Source organism: Lacerta agilis, chromosome 1 (genome assembly GCF_009819535.1).
Source record: "Lacerta agilis isolate rLacAgi1 chromosome 1, rLacAgi1.pri, whole genome shotgun sequence".
NCBI lineage: Eukaryota > Metazoa > Chordata > Lepidosauria > Squamata > Lacertidae > Lacerta > Lacerta agilis.
Genome location: NC_046312.1, coordinates 88,689,815 through 88,703,796, shown reverse-complemented (window position 1 = coordinate 88,703,796; position 13,982 = coordinate 88,689,815). Strand labels below are relative to the sequence as shown.

The following is a 13,982-nucleotide window of genomic DNA, read 5'->3' as shown; positions in this document are numbered from 1 at the left end:
CTAATATATGCAGCCTGATGTGGTATGCTGAATCTTCTGACTGTGTCATAGAGAGGCTGATGCTGTTCTGGGTATGATTAAACCTTCTGCTGTTTCATTGCTGTGATGAGAGTCTACCTTATTGTTATTGTTTTCTTTAAACAAGCTACTAACAGAGAATCTGACAGTGCCTACAACTTTTGCTCCCATAAAGCTACATCTAAAATAAAAGTGCTCTTAACCATCTGTGTTTAAGTCTAGCAATTAGTTTTATGGCTGAAATATGCACAGGAGACAGATATGTTTGAGAGCTTCCTAACTAGCTAGATGCATTCAACCAAGAGTGGAATAATTGGGGTAATATATAATGGTGCTATGCTATATATGTATTTAAAAGCACAAATGCTGACCCTGCGCACAAAAAAGCACTTGGTCACGAAGCAGTTTCTTTGGTGGGTTGTACTAAACAATTTGCATTTCTTCAAGATGGTTCATGTTTAGGGATAATCAGTTATTCTAGGTCTAGCTAAGTCTTGGTTGAGGACTTGATGCCACTTGGGAAGTATGGCTGCTACCATTGAAGAGGCAGTTTCCAGTGGTGATCACTCTGCTTAAAACAGCAGTAAAGCTCACTGTGCATGTATAACATATTAAAACAATTAGATATGCCCATGTTCTTCTTCCGAGACAGCAGAGCCCTTCCAGTTCCTTTCTGTGCAATTTAGTTTCATAAATTACATGCAGGACCAGGGGGTGAACATTAATATTTCAAAAGAGAACTGCAATTGCTGCATTATCTGAAGTTGTAAATGCCATTTATGGTGTGCATCCCAAGGAAGTGCTGATGTCCATTTGGTCCTTTTAAAAAGGGAATACAGCAGTATCCTATACTCGTCCCTCTCCCTTCCGCCTTTGCCCTTACAACTGAATAAATTTCTGAAGCCTCTCCCCCGCCCTTTCATGTATTCAGGGAGAGTTGGTCCAAGTTGGAATGCATTTCTCATAGACACTTAGGGGGAAGAAGAATAAAACATGGCCTTTTAAATCGCTGTACTCTCCGGCACCCCACCAGTCTCTCCGTCTCCTCACCCGAAAAGGGGGTATTAATGACCAGGCAGTAGTTTTTGTAAACCCCATGGTCTAGGGTGGGAGGGCAGAGGACACAAATCCTATCACACAAAGAAGTGTTCCCCACACCCTAGTCCAACCCAATCAAGTCCCCACCACTGCTGCAGTGTCCTCCCCACACCATAAAGCTGCAATAAACTGAAACTGATCCCAGAATGTATCAGAAGGCCCTGCGCTGGACTCCTCGACCGGGGTTTCAACAGCTGCGACATCCAAGGCACTGCAGGACCTAGCTACTTCGTTTTCATAGGGCCATGCAAACTGGGTGTTGCGAAGGTCCACCCGCTACTTCTAGTCTGGCTAGCCTCTGAACCATCCAAAACAATTCTGCTGGACAGCTCTTGGGGAGGTTAAAGGTAAAGGTAAAGGGACCCCTGACCATTAGGTGCAGTCGTGCCCGACTCTGGGGTTGCGGCGCTCATCTCACGTTATTGGCCGAGGGAGCTGGCGTACAGCTTCTGGGTCATGTGGCCAGCATGACTAAGCCGCTTCTGGCGAACTAGAGCAGCGTACGGAAACGCCATTTACCTTCCCGCCAGAGCAGTACCTATTTATCTACTTGCACTTTGATGTGCTTTCGAACTGCTAGGTGTGCAGGAGCTGGGACCGAGCAACGGGAGCTCACCCCATCGTGGGGATTCGAACCGCCAACCTTCTGATCAGCAAGCCCTAGGCTCTGTGGTTTAACCCACAGCGCCACCCGTGTCCCTTCTTGGGGAAGTTACAAAGTAGTTATTCTTCACCTTCACTGTTAGGTTATGATTCTGCCTGCCAAGTGTCTGGCCAGGTTCAGAGTGACCTTTCTACCACTTGCACTCTGGTCATATCCCAGCCTGCTTCATAGGCCACACCTCCATAGTAAACCAAGGGAAGGTGTGGGTTCTGCAGCAGTTGACCCCCCCCCCCGTCTCACCATCCCAAGGTGAGACCAGGAAAAAAAGTAGAAACCTTCTGCATTTGAGAGAGTGGAGTCTGTGCTTGCCAGGCCATTTAGGCATAGCTGTCTGCTCCCTTCCCTGCACTGAAAGCAGCTTGCTGAGTTTGGCTGAGGTCATTGAGGCTTGTTTCCATACAATGTATTTACCCAAAAAAGTACCGGTAACTGTAGAAGGGGACTTGTTTGTGAGGGGTTAGAAGCCACTGCAACTGATTGCATCAACACTGTAATCCAGAATCGTGTAGCTGGTTTAAATAACACCTTGGGTGTTAATTATTGAAAAATTTTCCTCTGCCTACCTGCTTTTAGGATTAAGTTAGCATCATGGGATATTGATGTCCATTTCACTGAATTTTTCTCCTGGGTAATTTTTTAAAATATTGTGTAGTGCTTTTTTGAAATATTTTCAAGGTTTATCTTTGATAGGTAGAAGATGATAATATGAAATATTTTCTTCCTATCAGGAATAATTTTTCCCTACATTGTGAAGTTTTAGTGGTCTAGCTTATGTGGGAGCGGACAATTTTCCTCAGAGCATTAGAGCTTTTATGTCATGAGCTCTTTATTCAGTAATCCAGGAAATATGGTGCTAAGGAGCCAATGGTTTGTTTTCATCTTGAAACAGTTGCACTCAAAACCCTGATCAGTCAAAGTGGGGCATATTAGTTTACTTTAGACAAGCCCCATTTCATTCTAACCTATCCAGTGGGGTTGATATAACACTAAATGAAAAACAAATTTGCAAGGTATTTTGTATACTATGACAGGCATGATCAATAATAAACCTAGAGCGCTTTGTGGAAGTGCCATTCTCTTAAAAGCCTCTTGTGGAAAGCTGCTGCTATCATTTCCAAGATTTTGATTCAGCACTGAATCTGAGCCTGTTAAGTGTGCCACAGCGGTTACGGAAATAAATGTGCCTGTGAGAACAGGCTAATATTTTTCTGATATTGTTGGCATGTTTTCACTGTGTCGTTTGGAAAACAGCTTAGGGAATCCAGTTGTGGAAATAAAAGAACTCTCTCTCTCTCTCTCTCACCAGAAAATGCATGCGCAGGTTTGCATGTGCTCTTCACCAGCCTTCGCAAAATTGGTAGCTTCCAGATGTTTTGGACTACAATTCCCACCACCCCTGACTATTGACCATGTTGTCTGGGACTGATTAAAGTTGTACTGCAAAACATCTGGCGGATGCCAGGTTGTGAAAGGCTGCTCTAGGGAACAAATCCCATTTCTAGCAACAACTTATGTTGAGTCTTTGAAGGTGGCTGCTTAGATATATTTGTTAGAGATGTCTACTTATTGCTCTGGGAAGTTTGTGGACTTTTTATCCAAAACTATTGGGCTAAGAGTCACCAGCACAATTGTTAAATAACAGATTGTTACAAAATTGCTTCTCCTGAGAGCTCTTGCTTTCCAGTGGAAATGGGGAACACAGCATAGAGCCATAGTTTTATCTGAAGAGCAACGTATTTTAGGACTTAGGTTATGAAAACTGAAGAAGATCTTGCTTGTTGGTTTGTTCATTTGTTTTGAAGCAAAGATTATTTAGAAGCCTTCTGACTTGCCTTTATAGAATTTATAAACCTGTGAGGGGGGCAGTTGTTTCCCTCCACCGGCCCATTAATCAACATAGATTCTTGGGATTCCTGGCATAGCATCTCTTTCTTCTAATTCTGCCCTTGACACAACCCTTCTTTAAAAAACTAATAATGACAGATGTATTTGTCATGGACAAATGACGAGAGCTGTTGAGACACTCCCATTAACCTTCCCAAGGGATGATACTGGGCTACTGCTACCTCTTGGCAGTCAAGCCAGCCATAGTGGGGTTGCCTGCTGCAGCTGCCTTTCAGCCCTAGCCTGTTTCACCCCATTGGAAGGTTTGAAATTCACAAGGATTGACTGTGGGATGCTCTGTCCTCCTCTCAAGTCTCAGTGCTGAAGCCTGGGCTGTTTAACTCCGCGTGTGAAAGCAGAATGCCTAATGAATACAAGGGGCAAGGATTGATTATGTCCTGGACTTGAAAGCTGCAGTGGTCTGCGAGACAGCGTTGCATCTCGGCTTGCTATGGAAAGCATGAAGGAATGTTGAGGAAGATTATTTGCAAAAGGATTTGTACCCGTAAGCAAATTTCTCACGATTTCCTCCTTTTATTTAGAGAAAATGTGAGAGGGCTTTGTAAGCGTTGTATTCTTCCCTAACAATTGAGGGCAGACAAAGGCCTCCTTACACACAAGGCATGTGTCTGCATATTGCTAGTCATCATTCATAAAGAATCAGCAGTGATAGATATTCCCTCACCACAGAAAAGCATGCACTGCCTTGGTTTATGGCCACTGAAGCCAGTGGAAGTAAAGCTTGTTTGGACTTAGTGTTATGAACTGTAGAGCTTGAGTGCGGGATCTAACACATGCTATAAATTATCACTGCACCATCCAACTGTTTTAACTGAGGTTGGATATGAGATTTAATTTACCCTGTTGATCTGACTACTTGCATCTTGTTCTCACAAAGTTCCATATTCTGATTTTTGTCTTATTCTTCATTTCTCTTTCTGCCTTGTGCACATGCTGCTTCAGAGCTTGGTGTCTTGAATGTGTCAGTTTATTGAAACTGAAGGGGAGGCTGGGAAATGTTAGTTTATTCTGGTTAGTGGGCAGAATGAAATGGGTTTTCAGTCTAAGTTATGGGTAAATGTATTTTTGTAACTTTTCCTAAGGGTGCTGGATTTTTATACATTATGTATTAGGAGATATCTTTTTTTATACTGCAATCTTTTGAAAAGCGGTTTCTCTTTATGATATGTATAAAAATGAAATGTGCTTCTCTAAAGAGAAACGTGGACATCAAGCTTTTTCCTCTCCATTTAATGCTAAGGTATAATAAACCACACCCTTGATGAGTGTAGTGTGTGTGTGTGTGTGTGTGTGTGTGAAAGAGAGGGAGAGAGAATGAGAACAATAATGCAGTCTTTTTGCTTTCAAGCACAGGTCTTTGCTATTGAAATATCTGTTTGCTTTTTATAATAAACATGAACATTTCTGCAGTTACTTAATGTAAAGCACAAGGTCTGTTTCTAAGGGGTGGAAGGATGACACTTTCTTTTTTTTTTTTTTTTTTTTTTTTTTTTATAAGAATTTATTGACATTTTTACTTATAACAACATACAACCTTCACCACACCTACATTTATACACAAACAAAACAAATACAATTACACATACAAAGATTGCCATGATTTTTCTTCTTAATTGAACATCTGCAAAAAAAAAAAAAAAAAAAAAAAATTTCTTTTTCCAATCTTGACAATTGACTTCCCCTGCCTTTTCACCTTCGAGTTTATATCCATAATCTACTTCATAACCTCTTCATTTTTAAAAAAAAAATTTAACTTAACTATATATATAAAATAACGCATTCATCTTAATCTTCATCTTAGTCTTAAACATCTTAATCTATAAACTTAAACCACTTAAAATGACTTCATTTATACTACATCCTCATAAATCCTCACAAATCATCCTCATCAGATCTATCTCTTCTATCCTTTGAACTGCTGCTAATAACATAGAAACTTGAAATATCTCTTTTCATATTCAACCAAATAATAAAACAAACTATTGTTGACAGTGTTCACCCTCCGATTTCAAAATACCATAACAGATTGCTTTAGCTTTTACTTAGTGCTTCACCCCACACCCCCTCTGTCCATTCTTCTTCTCCTGATGGCATCAGCACTGAACTTCCATGCAACTTCCCTCTCCCAACGTCCACAAATCCAGGCACAGTCCAACACTCTCCTTGCCACGAGCTCCGAGGTATCCAACTCTCCCTCTCTCAGCTTCTCCGGTTCTTTGTAACATTCCTTTTCTTCTTGTAAATACCTTAATTCTCTGTCCCTGGCCCCCGAGCTCACACCTCGGGGACTGGATATAGCAAATCTTGACATCGCCTTGGGGCTGCCACCCCCAACAAGCGAATTTCTTCTCCGAAGTAGCTCATTCATTTCTTCCCATCTTTCCATCCATCCTCTCAGCTCTTTGACAAGATTTCCTTCCAAAGTGTCAAAAGTTTTGTTAGCCTCCTCTGTGGGCAGTTGGTTCCATTTCAGACCCCCACACAAGACTTTAACTTTTCTGTAAATTAGTTCCACCTTCAATGCAGTGAGCCTTTGTTCATCCGTTAGTCCAGAGTTCAATACCAGTTCAAGGACAAAACCCAGCATACTGGCAGAGGAGGAGGAAGTGGGTGTCATATTTCTTCTCCTGTCTCTTTGTTCGTCGCCATTTTCCTGAGCTGGAGCGCAAACACCGCAACTTTAAATAGAGATATTTTCCGCTAGTTAGCTTCCCAAGGAAAAAGTTTGCCAGTCTCATGTGTCGATTTTAAATACTTTATAACCAGTTCTTTGGCAGCAATCCCTGATATTGGTTAGTTCTTAGGCTCGAAGGGAGGGAGGCAGGCTGCCATTCTCCTTCCCCCCGGATCGTTCCAAAAACACGATTTCTGCCAAGATTATTTACTCACGACCACCGGGTTCCTTTAGCTCCGTTCTTCACAGGTAGAACTTGGACGCTCACCGCGGGCTTTGCCGCCGCATTTGCATCCCGGTTGGGGCATATCCCCGTAAGCCCGGCTCCGTTGTCCCTTCACCCCCACTCCCCCTTTACAGGGGGGTAGGGGAAGGGTTCGGAGCCTCCACGGGCACAGCCGGGGAGCCCAGGGTGCGGGACGCTCTTCCCGCACCCCAACCGGAGCCGCGCGCTGCGGTAGCGCGGCTCCTAACCCCCGGGATGGATCGGGCGCCTCGCAGCCGAAGCAGCCCCGACCACCCGCTATGGCGTCGCCAGCCGGAAGTCCTCTGGGATGACACTTTCACATTGTTGACGATGTTGGAGGCAATGGAAGCCTGAGGGGAGTGCCCTTCCTTCATAGGCCTCTATGTCTCTCACATTTCACTTCAGGTTTATTCCAATACAAAATAAAAGAGCACATTCTTAAGTCGTCTACAGAATGAGGATGGACTTAAGCAGATGTATTTGAATGGCACCATTGGCAATGGGCAATAAACGTCAGAACATTTTTATGGGCTCATCAAAATAGTTTCACCGCACATTTCCAGTATCAGGGCTCCAAAGACTTGTGAAACTATTTCTAGAAATTGGGGTTAACTAGGCCTTCATTGTCAAGCTATGGGATGAAAACCTTGGGGGGGGGGAGAATAGGAGGTGGGACAGTCAGTTCCAGACACCATCTGCCACCTCCAACCTCCTGGAATGTTTTGAAGATGAGGATTTTGGATTTTTGAAAAATGAGATAAAACCTTCCTCACTACTACAACCACTAAAGCTTCTAACAGCAGGAACAATGAGCAGTCACCAAATGTTTGAGAGAAGAAGTTAATGCTAGTTTTCTGAAATTCATATTGGAGAGCCTTCTATATCTGAAAGGAGATCTGTGAAGGTTAACTGAATCTTGTATCTGGGGGAAACAAAGTTTAATTTCTGGCTCTGCTAACAACTTGCATGGACTCATACCCTGAATGTAATTGAATTGGATATAGGGGCCAGAATAGTGGGGGGAAACAAGGATCACTGTAAGTGATTTGGATAAAATTGTGTGAGGAGCTGTTGTTGCTTTGAGACATGACAAGAATGGGAAGACAAATAATGTTGTGATGTGACAGCTTAAATAAACAAATGGAGTTTTCTCTGCTATCTTTGTGAGAACTCACAGCCACAGGATATAGTGTTGGTCAGTAGCAGTCAAATTAAAAAACATGGAGAGGATAATATGAATAGTGTATATGGTCCAGGCCTGCATTTTCATGATTACAATATTTCTCAGCTGCAAGTCATGTCCAAGGAATAAATAAACATTTCTTTGTGCCCTTGAACACTTTGAGCAGTTAATCACAGCCTTAGAGAGAAAGCTGTGCATGATTACTAACCAATCTCTCCTCCTGGTTGTCAGAAGAAATTTTGGTGAAGGAATTATGTATAATCTCCACATTGGAAGAGATTAGGGTGATAGAATGGAAGGAATTTAGGAGATCAGGAATTCCCCTGAAACAAACTTTCCTTCCTGTAGTTTCTGTCATACGCTTCACTGAAAAGGTAACCTATCCCTCTTTTTTAGAAAGGATTTGGAAATTTGGATATGATCTTGGAACTTGAAAGGCCAGCCTTTTGGCGATTGGGTCTGTCTTCTGAATTCTTGCAGAGTGAGGTAGAAGCTATTCACAAATTCCTGAATTTCATCTTGTGGCTTTTTTGCAGATAAAAACTTTGATGATGACGACTCTGTGGATGGGAACAGGCCTTCCTCAGCCAGCTCCTCGACATCTTCAAAGGCTCCATCAACCTCTCGAAAAAGTGGGATGAGTTCTGCTCGCAGAGTTGGAACAACACCTCTGGTCTCAAAGGCTCCAGGTAGGTGGAGACCTCGATAAATCATAAGGCTGACCTAAAACCCATGACCCTAAAAATAAAATGTGTGTTGTTTTATTTTCTGTTTTGAGTGCCCATCTGAATTTGCTTGATGGACTAGTAGAAAATAACATTTTTAGGAGGCTGGCTGTGGTCTTTCATCGTTTTGAGAACAATACAAAAGGACTTTTCTTGAATATAAAGGGATAGCATCAGGTCAGCATGGCGCTACGTAACTAAAATGTTCATAGTATTTCTAGAGATTTTTCTCCCTATTAGCAGTGCAAAATCAGAATTGCCTTCAAATCTTTATTCATTTGCAATTTGTAGTGGTTCCTATAAAGACACCACTTTTTCATGTCTTCCTGAACTGCATAAAAACCAAAATGGGAGAAAGAAATAACTAGGAAGCTGTTTCCAAATGGCACCTACAGTAAGCTTTCAAGAGTTTCTGTGCTGAACAATAGCCTCAGCTAATTAATGTTTTAAAGATTTTTCTTCTTCGCCCATCTGTCCATCTTCATCGTATGTTCCTGTCAAGAATACCATACTTTCATTAATTATACATGGGTCTGAATCCTTTAAGAGCTAAGGCATCCCTCTAGTTTAGGTAATATTCTGGTTATATTACCAGACTCTGTGTGTAATGGGTTGCACTTATTCTTACTACTTCTAGGTTTCTTTGCCTTTCTTATCCTTAGCAGAATAAGAAATATTTACATGCAGCTCCTTGTGAGTCCTCATGGTTTCATCAGATTGTTCTGCCTGTTATTTTCTAATTTTGTTTTAATATCGTTTAACAAGAAGCATTAAAGCACTCTTTCCTTTTGGCATCTGCCAGCGACTAAAGAAGGAGCTGGTGCCGTTGATGAGGAGGATTTCATTAAAGCTTTTGAAGATGTCCCAACAGTTCAGGTAATAATAATGGGGCTTAACACACACACACACACACGGTCCATCAGCCATAGTCAAGGCTGATGGATCCAATCTTTCTTATCCAGCAGTTACGTCTTCAGCAGCCCAGGTTTCAGTATTGTTACTTAGATTATGCTGCCAATGCTCCCAAAGACTTTCCATCCAGCTATAGTGAGAGCAGTGGGTGGAGCTTACTTCAGCCCATGGCCAATGCAAATCCTCTTTAATATTTTCTTTGTAGATAAGATTTATTTATTTTTTTGAAACCTGACTGTATGTTGAGCAGGGGGCAGCCAACATGGTGCCCTCCAGATGTTGCTCTGAGGCCCACCAGTTGAATCCTGCATGGCCTGTGGCCAAGGATGTTGGGGGTTGTAGTTAAAGCTGGCATAGATGACCGACTGCAGTTGTTGTAAAGGTTTCATCAACTGTAGGAGTTGAATATAAGCTCAGCGTTTATGGAGATATGCCTTGTATCTTAAGAAATATCATGTATACTTTCCAGATTTATTCTGCCCGAGACCTTGAAGAATCCATAAACAAAATCAGAGAGATCCTGTCTGATGACAAACATGATTGGGAACAGAGAGTAGCTGCAGTGAGTATTTGTATGAATTCAGTATGTATTGCAACTTATCTGGCTTGTATTTTACCACTCTTTTGTATCTTATGTGAGAGTGGACACCTGAAAGGTTGTCACTCTGCGGTATGGTGGAAAATAGCAGTCCTTTTATACATACATATTTATGGAAATCAAAACTTATCTGTATGTCTTGGCTCTCAGTGGATGAAGAACTCGGAGTATGGTTTCTGCCAAAATCTTTAATGCTCAAGTCAGATCAGGTGCAGCAGGTGCTACACATGGCTAAGCAAGCTACGGTGTTGATCCAACAAGAAACATGCCCTCTTGGGTTCCCTTATATGGGAATGGAGTCGGTACAACTTCAGCATGTCAAACTGGCAAGCAAATGGGAATTACTTCCAGAGGGCTGGATCTTAGGTGCCTGTTCACACCTACACTCCAACGACTCTAGTGGTGCTGGGGGGGGGGATGCTGAGATTGGTGGTGAACCTGGCACATAGGTTGGGAGTGAAGCAGGTTCAGTGCGCCTGAGTAACGAGGGGACAGAACGGAGCACTAAGAGCCTATGCGCCACTGGAGCCCTCTTTGGTATCTGACACCTCATCCATAGCTCCCTCCCCTTCTCAAGCCTCTGATACAGCCTATCCCAACCCCTACGTCAGCTCCCCACCCCTGGTCCAACCACAATGTCTCTCCAGGACTCATGTATTCAGAACCATTCTACCCCAGAAATTCTAGTTTTCTTTCTGGGGAGTGTGTGTGTGGGGGGGGGGAGGATCTAAAGAAGGAAATTTAGCTTTCAGTTCTCAGGCTTGTAGAAAGAAGTTTGAATAGGCCACATTCCTCGGTGGTTCACATGTCACTTTAAAGCCCCTCCAGATGGCGAAACCCATCCAGATGGGCAGGGATATAAATAATGAATTGTTATTAAATTATTATAAAACATGGTTAATATTAATCTGCAGTTTGTTCTTGTTACCCAACAGCTAAAAAAGATCCGGTCTTTATTGCTGGCTGGAGCTGCTGAGTATGATACCTTCTTTCAACTCCTGCGCCTGCTCGATGGAGCGTTTAAATTATCTGCTAAAGACTTGCGGTCCCAGGTGGTGCGAGAGGCTTGTATCACATTGGGGTAAGGAATGCAGTCTACATATTCTTAGCTGTCTTGTTAACTTGTTGTAACAGGGATTGCAGTGGTTTGTCCGCAGTCCTGTCACTTCTGTTTTGGCAGGATTGGGAGTGCTCTGGGTTAGAATGCTTAACATCTAGACCAGGGATGTTTGGAACCTCCATAAATATGGAGGACATTCCTATTAATGTTGTTTCTAGAAAGGACTGGCAGTTCTTGGTTTAAGTGCCTAGAAGCTTACTTTATATCGTTCTTTACGTTTTACCCCTAAGCCAAGTGCTACGCCATATTATGAATGTACCAGAAGAAGAACTTGTATTTTTTTTAAACGGAAAGCTATAATATTGCTTCTAGGTTCAAACAGAGTTCAGGGCGAAAGTTCAAATCGTTGCTTTGGCCTGCCTGTTGGTGGTAATTCTGCATTGGAGTCTGCTGGACTCTAGGGCACATTTAACAGCGCCTCTGAAATTTACAAATGTCAAGACAAGATGGAAAGCTTATGAAAAGGATGGGCCTGAAACCGACAGCACTGGGAAAGCAAGCAATTTAGCTATGCCCTCTGGGCTGTTCCCCGGTAGTGCGACAGTGACCTGCGCTAACTCTATCACTTGTTAAAACACATACAAAAAATAAACCACATTATCTGTTAGAGAAAAAATGTGAAATGTTTTGTTAACCCAGTTTCTAGTTATGGTGTTTGTAATCTATTGATACAACTGAAAGCAGCTGAAAGCTCTTTCTAAGTAGCATATGATCATATTGACCTCCTTTTTTGTTTTGTTTTACTGTTGCGACATAATTCTTGTGTTTATATATTTTTATTGTTTCAGGCATTTGTCATCAGTCTTGGGTAACAAGTTTGACCATGGGGCAGAAGCCATCATGCCAACAATCTTTAATCTCATTCCCAACAGTGCCAAAGTAATGGCCACTTCTGGTGTGGTAGCTGTTAGATTAATTATCCGGGTGAGTATTTCTCAAAGCAAATGTGAATCATGACACCAGGGAATGTTTTTATTTATTAGAGTTGTAGGGGGGGATATAAACATTTGAAAAACAATCCAGTTAGCATGCTCTCCAGAAGAATCCTAAATGGGACAACATTTGGCAGACAAGAAGACTGTGTGTGTGTGTGTGTGTGTGTGTGTGTGTGTTTGCAGACAAAGCGCACAAATGTGCTAATTTCCACAATGTTCCTTCACGGAACATAGCCAGACTGGAAACCAACAAAGCTAATAAATGAAGTGATTCAACAGTGCCCTCTGGGCTACCGTCTAATAGTTTGACAGTGAGCTATGCTAAATTCATAACTTGTACAATTCTGATGGAGAATAAGGCACGCTATTTGCCGGAGACGAGGAGGGATAGGAATTGCTTGTTGGTAATCAGAACTTGCCCTGAGAAAGTGAGCGTACAAACATATCTGGTATTCCTACTCTGTGTCTGAGCCTTGTTGATGATCCCCTGCATTTTTTAATTCAATTTTGGTTTTCGGTACCTGAAGGAGAAACAAATAAATCCATATCCAGTTCTAAGAAAATATCCGCATTAAAAGACACATAGTTGTATCATCACAGATTCTGTGGAGGCAAAACTAGAAAACTTTTTTAGTATTTTAAACTTTGTATGTTTTAAAATAGAGTTGTAAATCTTTATTTTTGTAAACAGCTTTTAGTCTCCCCCCCCCCCAATCAAGCGGTGTGTAAATTTTATGAAATAAATAAACAGCAAGCAAGCACAGGGATGTAACTCAGTCCAGTGTATTATTTTTTTTAACAAAAGCATGTGCCAAGTAAAAATGATAATAAATAAATGAATACATTCTAATGTTCATGATTTATACATTTAAATCCCACCTTTCTTCCAAGCATCTTAAGCTAGCTTGATTGATTCTCACCACAATGGCCCTGGCTGACAGGTACCGGTACATAGACTGGCCCATGGTCCCCCAGTGAGCTTCACTGCTCAGGAAGGCCTTGAACTTTGCTCTCCCCAGTTGCAGTCTGACAATATAATCACTATACCACACTGCATATAATTACATGTCTGGCACTGAAGCCATCCTCTGTGTGTCTGATTGAGTCAAGCATACTCTTTTCATTTTAGCATCTCCACTTTAGAACAGTTGGTTTTTTTGCTTCCAACCACTCTTAAGATTTCCCTGTTGTTGCTTTTCATTCCGTAGCATACACACATCCCTCGACTAATCCCCATCATCACCAGTAACTGTACCTCCAAATCTGTCGCAGTTAGAAGGTAAGTTGTGTTTCCCTCCCCCTTTTCTTGATCTGGTGGCTTAGCAAAATGAAATTTAGTGTTAAAATTGTAGATTTGGAATGTCCTAGAGACTGCCCACAGGAAAGGGGAAAATATTTTTCACTGTTTATTGGTTAATGTTTGATGTTTTATTATGTTTTTATATGTTTTGGAAGCTGCCCACAGTGTCTGGGGCATTATTATTATTATTATTATCATTATCATTATTATTATGAAAACAAGGCCAAATACATGAGTTTTAGTTACCCTCTCCAAACAGAGTTGATAAAAAGTCTCTTCCCCCACACACATTTAGCCCAAGGTCCAAATTCAAATCCAGAAACACTCCAGAATTCTGCAGATCAAATTAACAGTGGAGATGCCCCTACCTCTCTTCCTAGAGCCCTCAATATATTGCCACAAGAAGGGAAATTAGCTAGATCTCTGTAAAGGCCAATTTCAGACATCTTAAAATGCAGGCCTTCTAGACACTTAATTGTTTCATTCCTTTATTATGTGCAGCATCTAGCACACAGTTGGTGACAAGTGTTTAGAAGCATCAGCAGTAAGTTAAAATAAATTGGCCTGAAATGTTCAAAAGTTTGTATTGGCTTCCAACTGCCT

The 13,982-nt window shown here is 41.8% G+C and overlaps 1 protein-coding gene across 29 annotated transcripts in view; it reads left to right on the top strand.

Annotated features, from left to right (window-relative positions):
- CLASP1 (cytoplasmic linker associated protein 1) overlaps positions 1 to 13,982 on the top strand; it is a 162,259-nt gene that overhangs the window by 67,933 nt on the left and 80,344 nt on the right. For 27 of the 29 annotated variants that reach the window (XM_033162207.1, XM_033162199.1, XM_033162224.1 and 24 more), the window contains 6 exons: positions 8,326 to 8,478; positions 9,317 to 9,390; positions 9,896 to 9,988; positions 10,960 to 11,105; positions 11,933 to 12,068; positions 13,288 to 13,358. In XM_033162207.1, coding sequence (XP_033018098.1) covers positions 8,326 to 8,478; positions 9,317 to 9,390; positions 9,896 to 9,988; positions 10,960 to 11,105; positions 11,933 to 12,068; positions 13,288 to 13,358 — 673 coding nt within the window. Of the gene's footprint in view, positions 1 to 3,921; positions 4,170 to 8,325; positions 8,479 to 9,316; positions 9,391 to 9,895; positions 9,989 to 10,959; positions 11,106 to 11,932; positions 12,069 to 13,287; positions 13,359 to 13,982 lie in introns of those variants that run through there. The other 2 variants (XM_033162354.1, XM_033162440.1) reach the window with 2 other exon arrangements.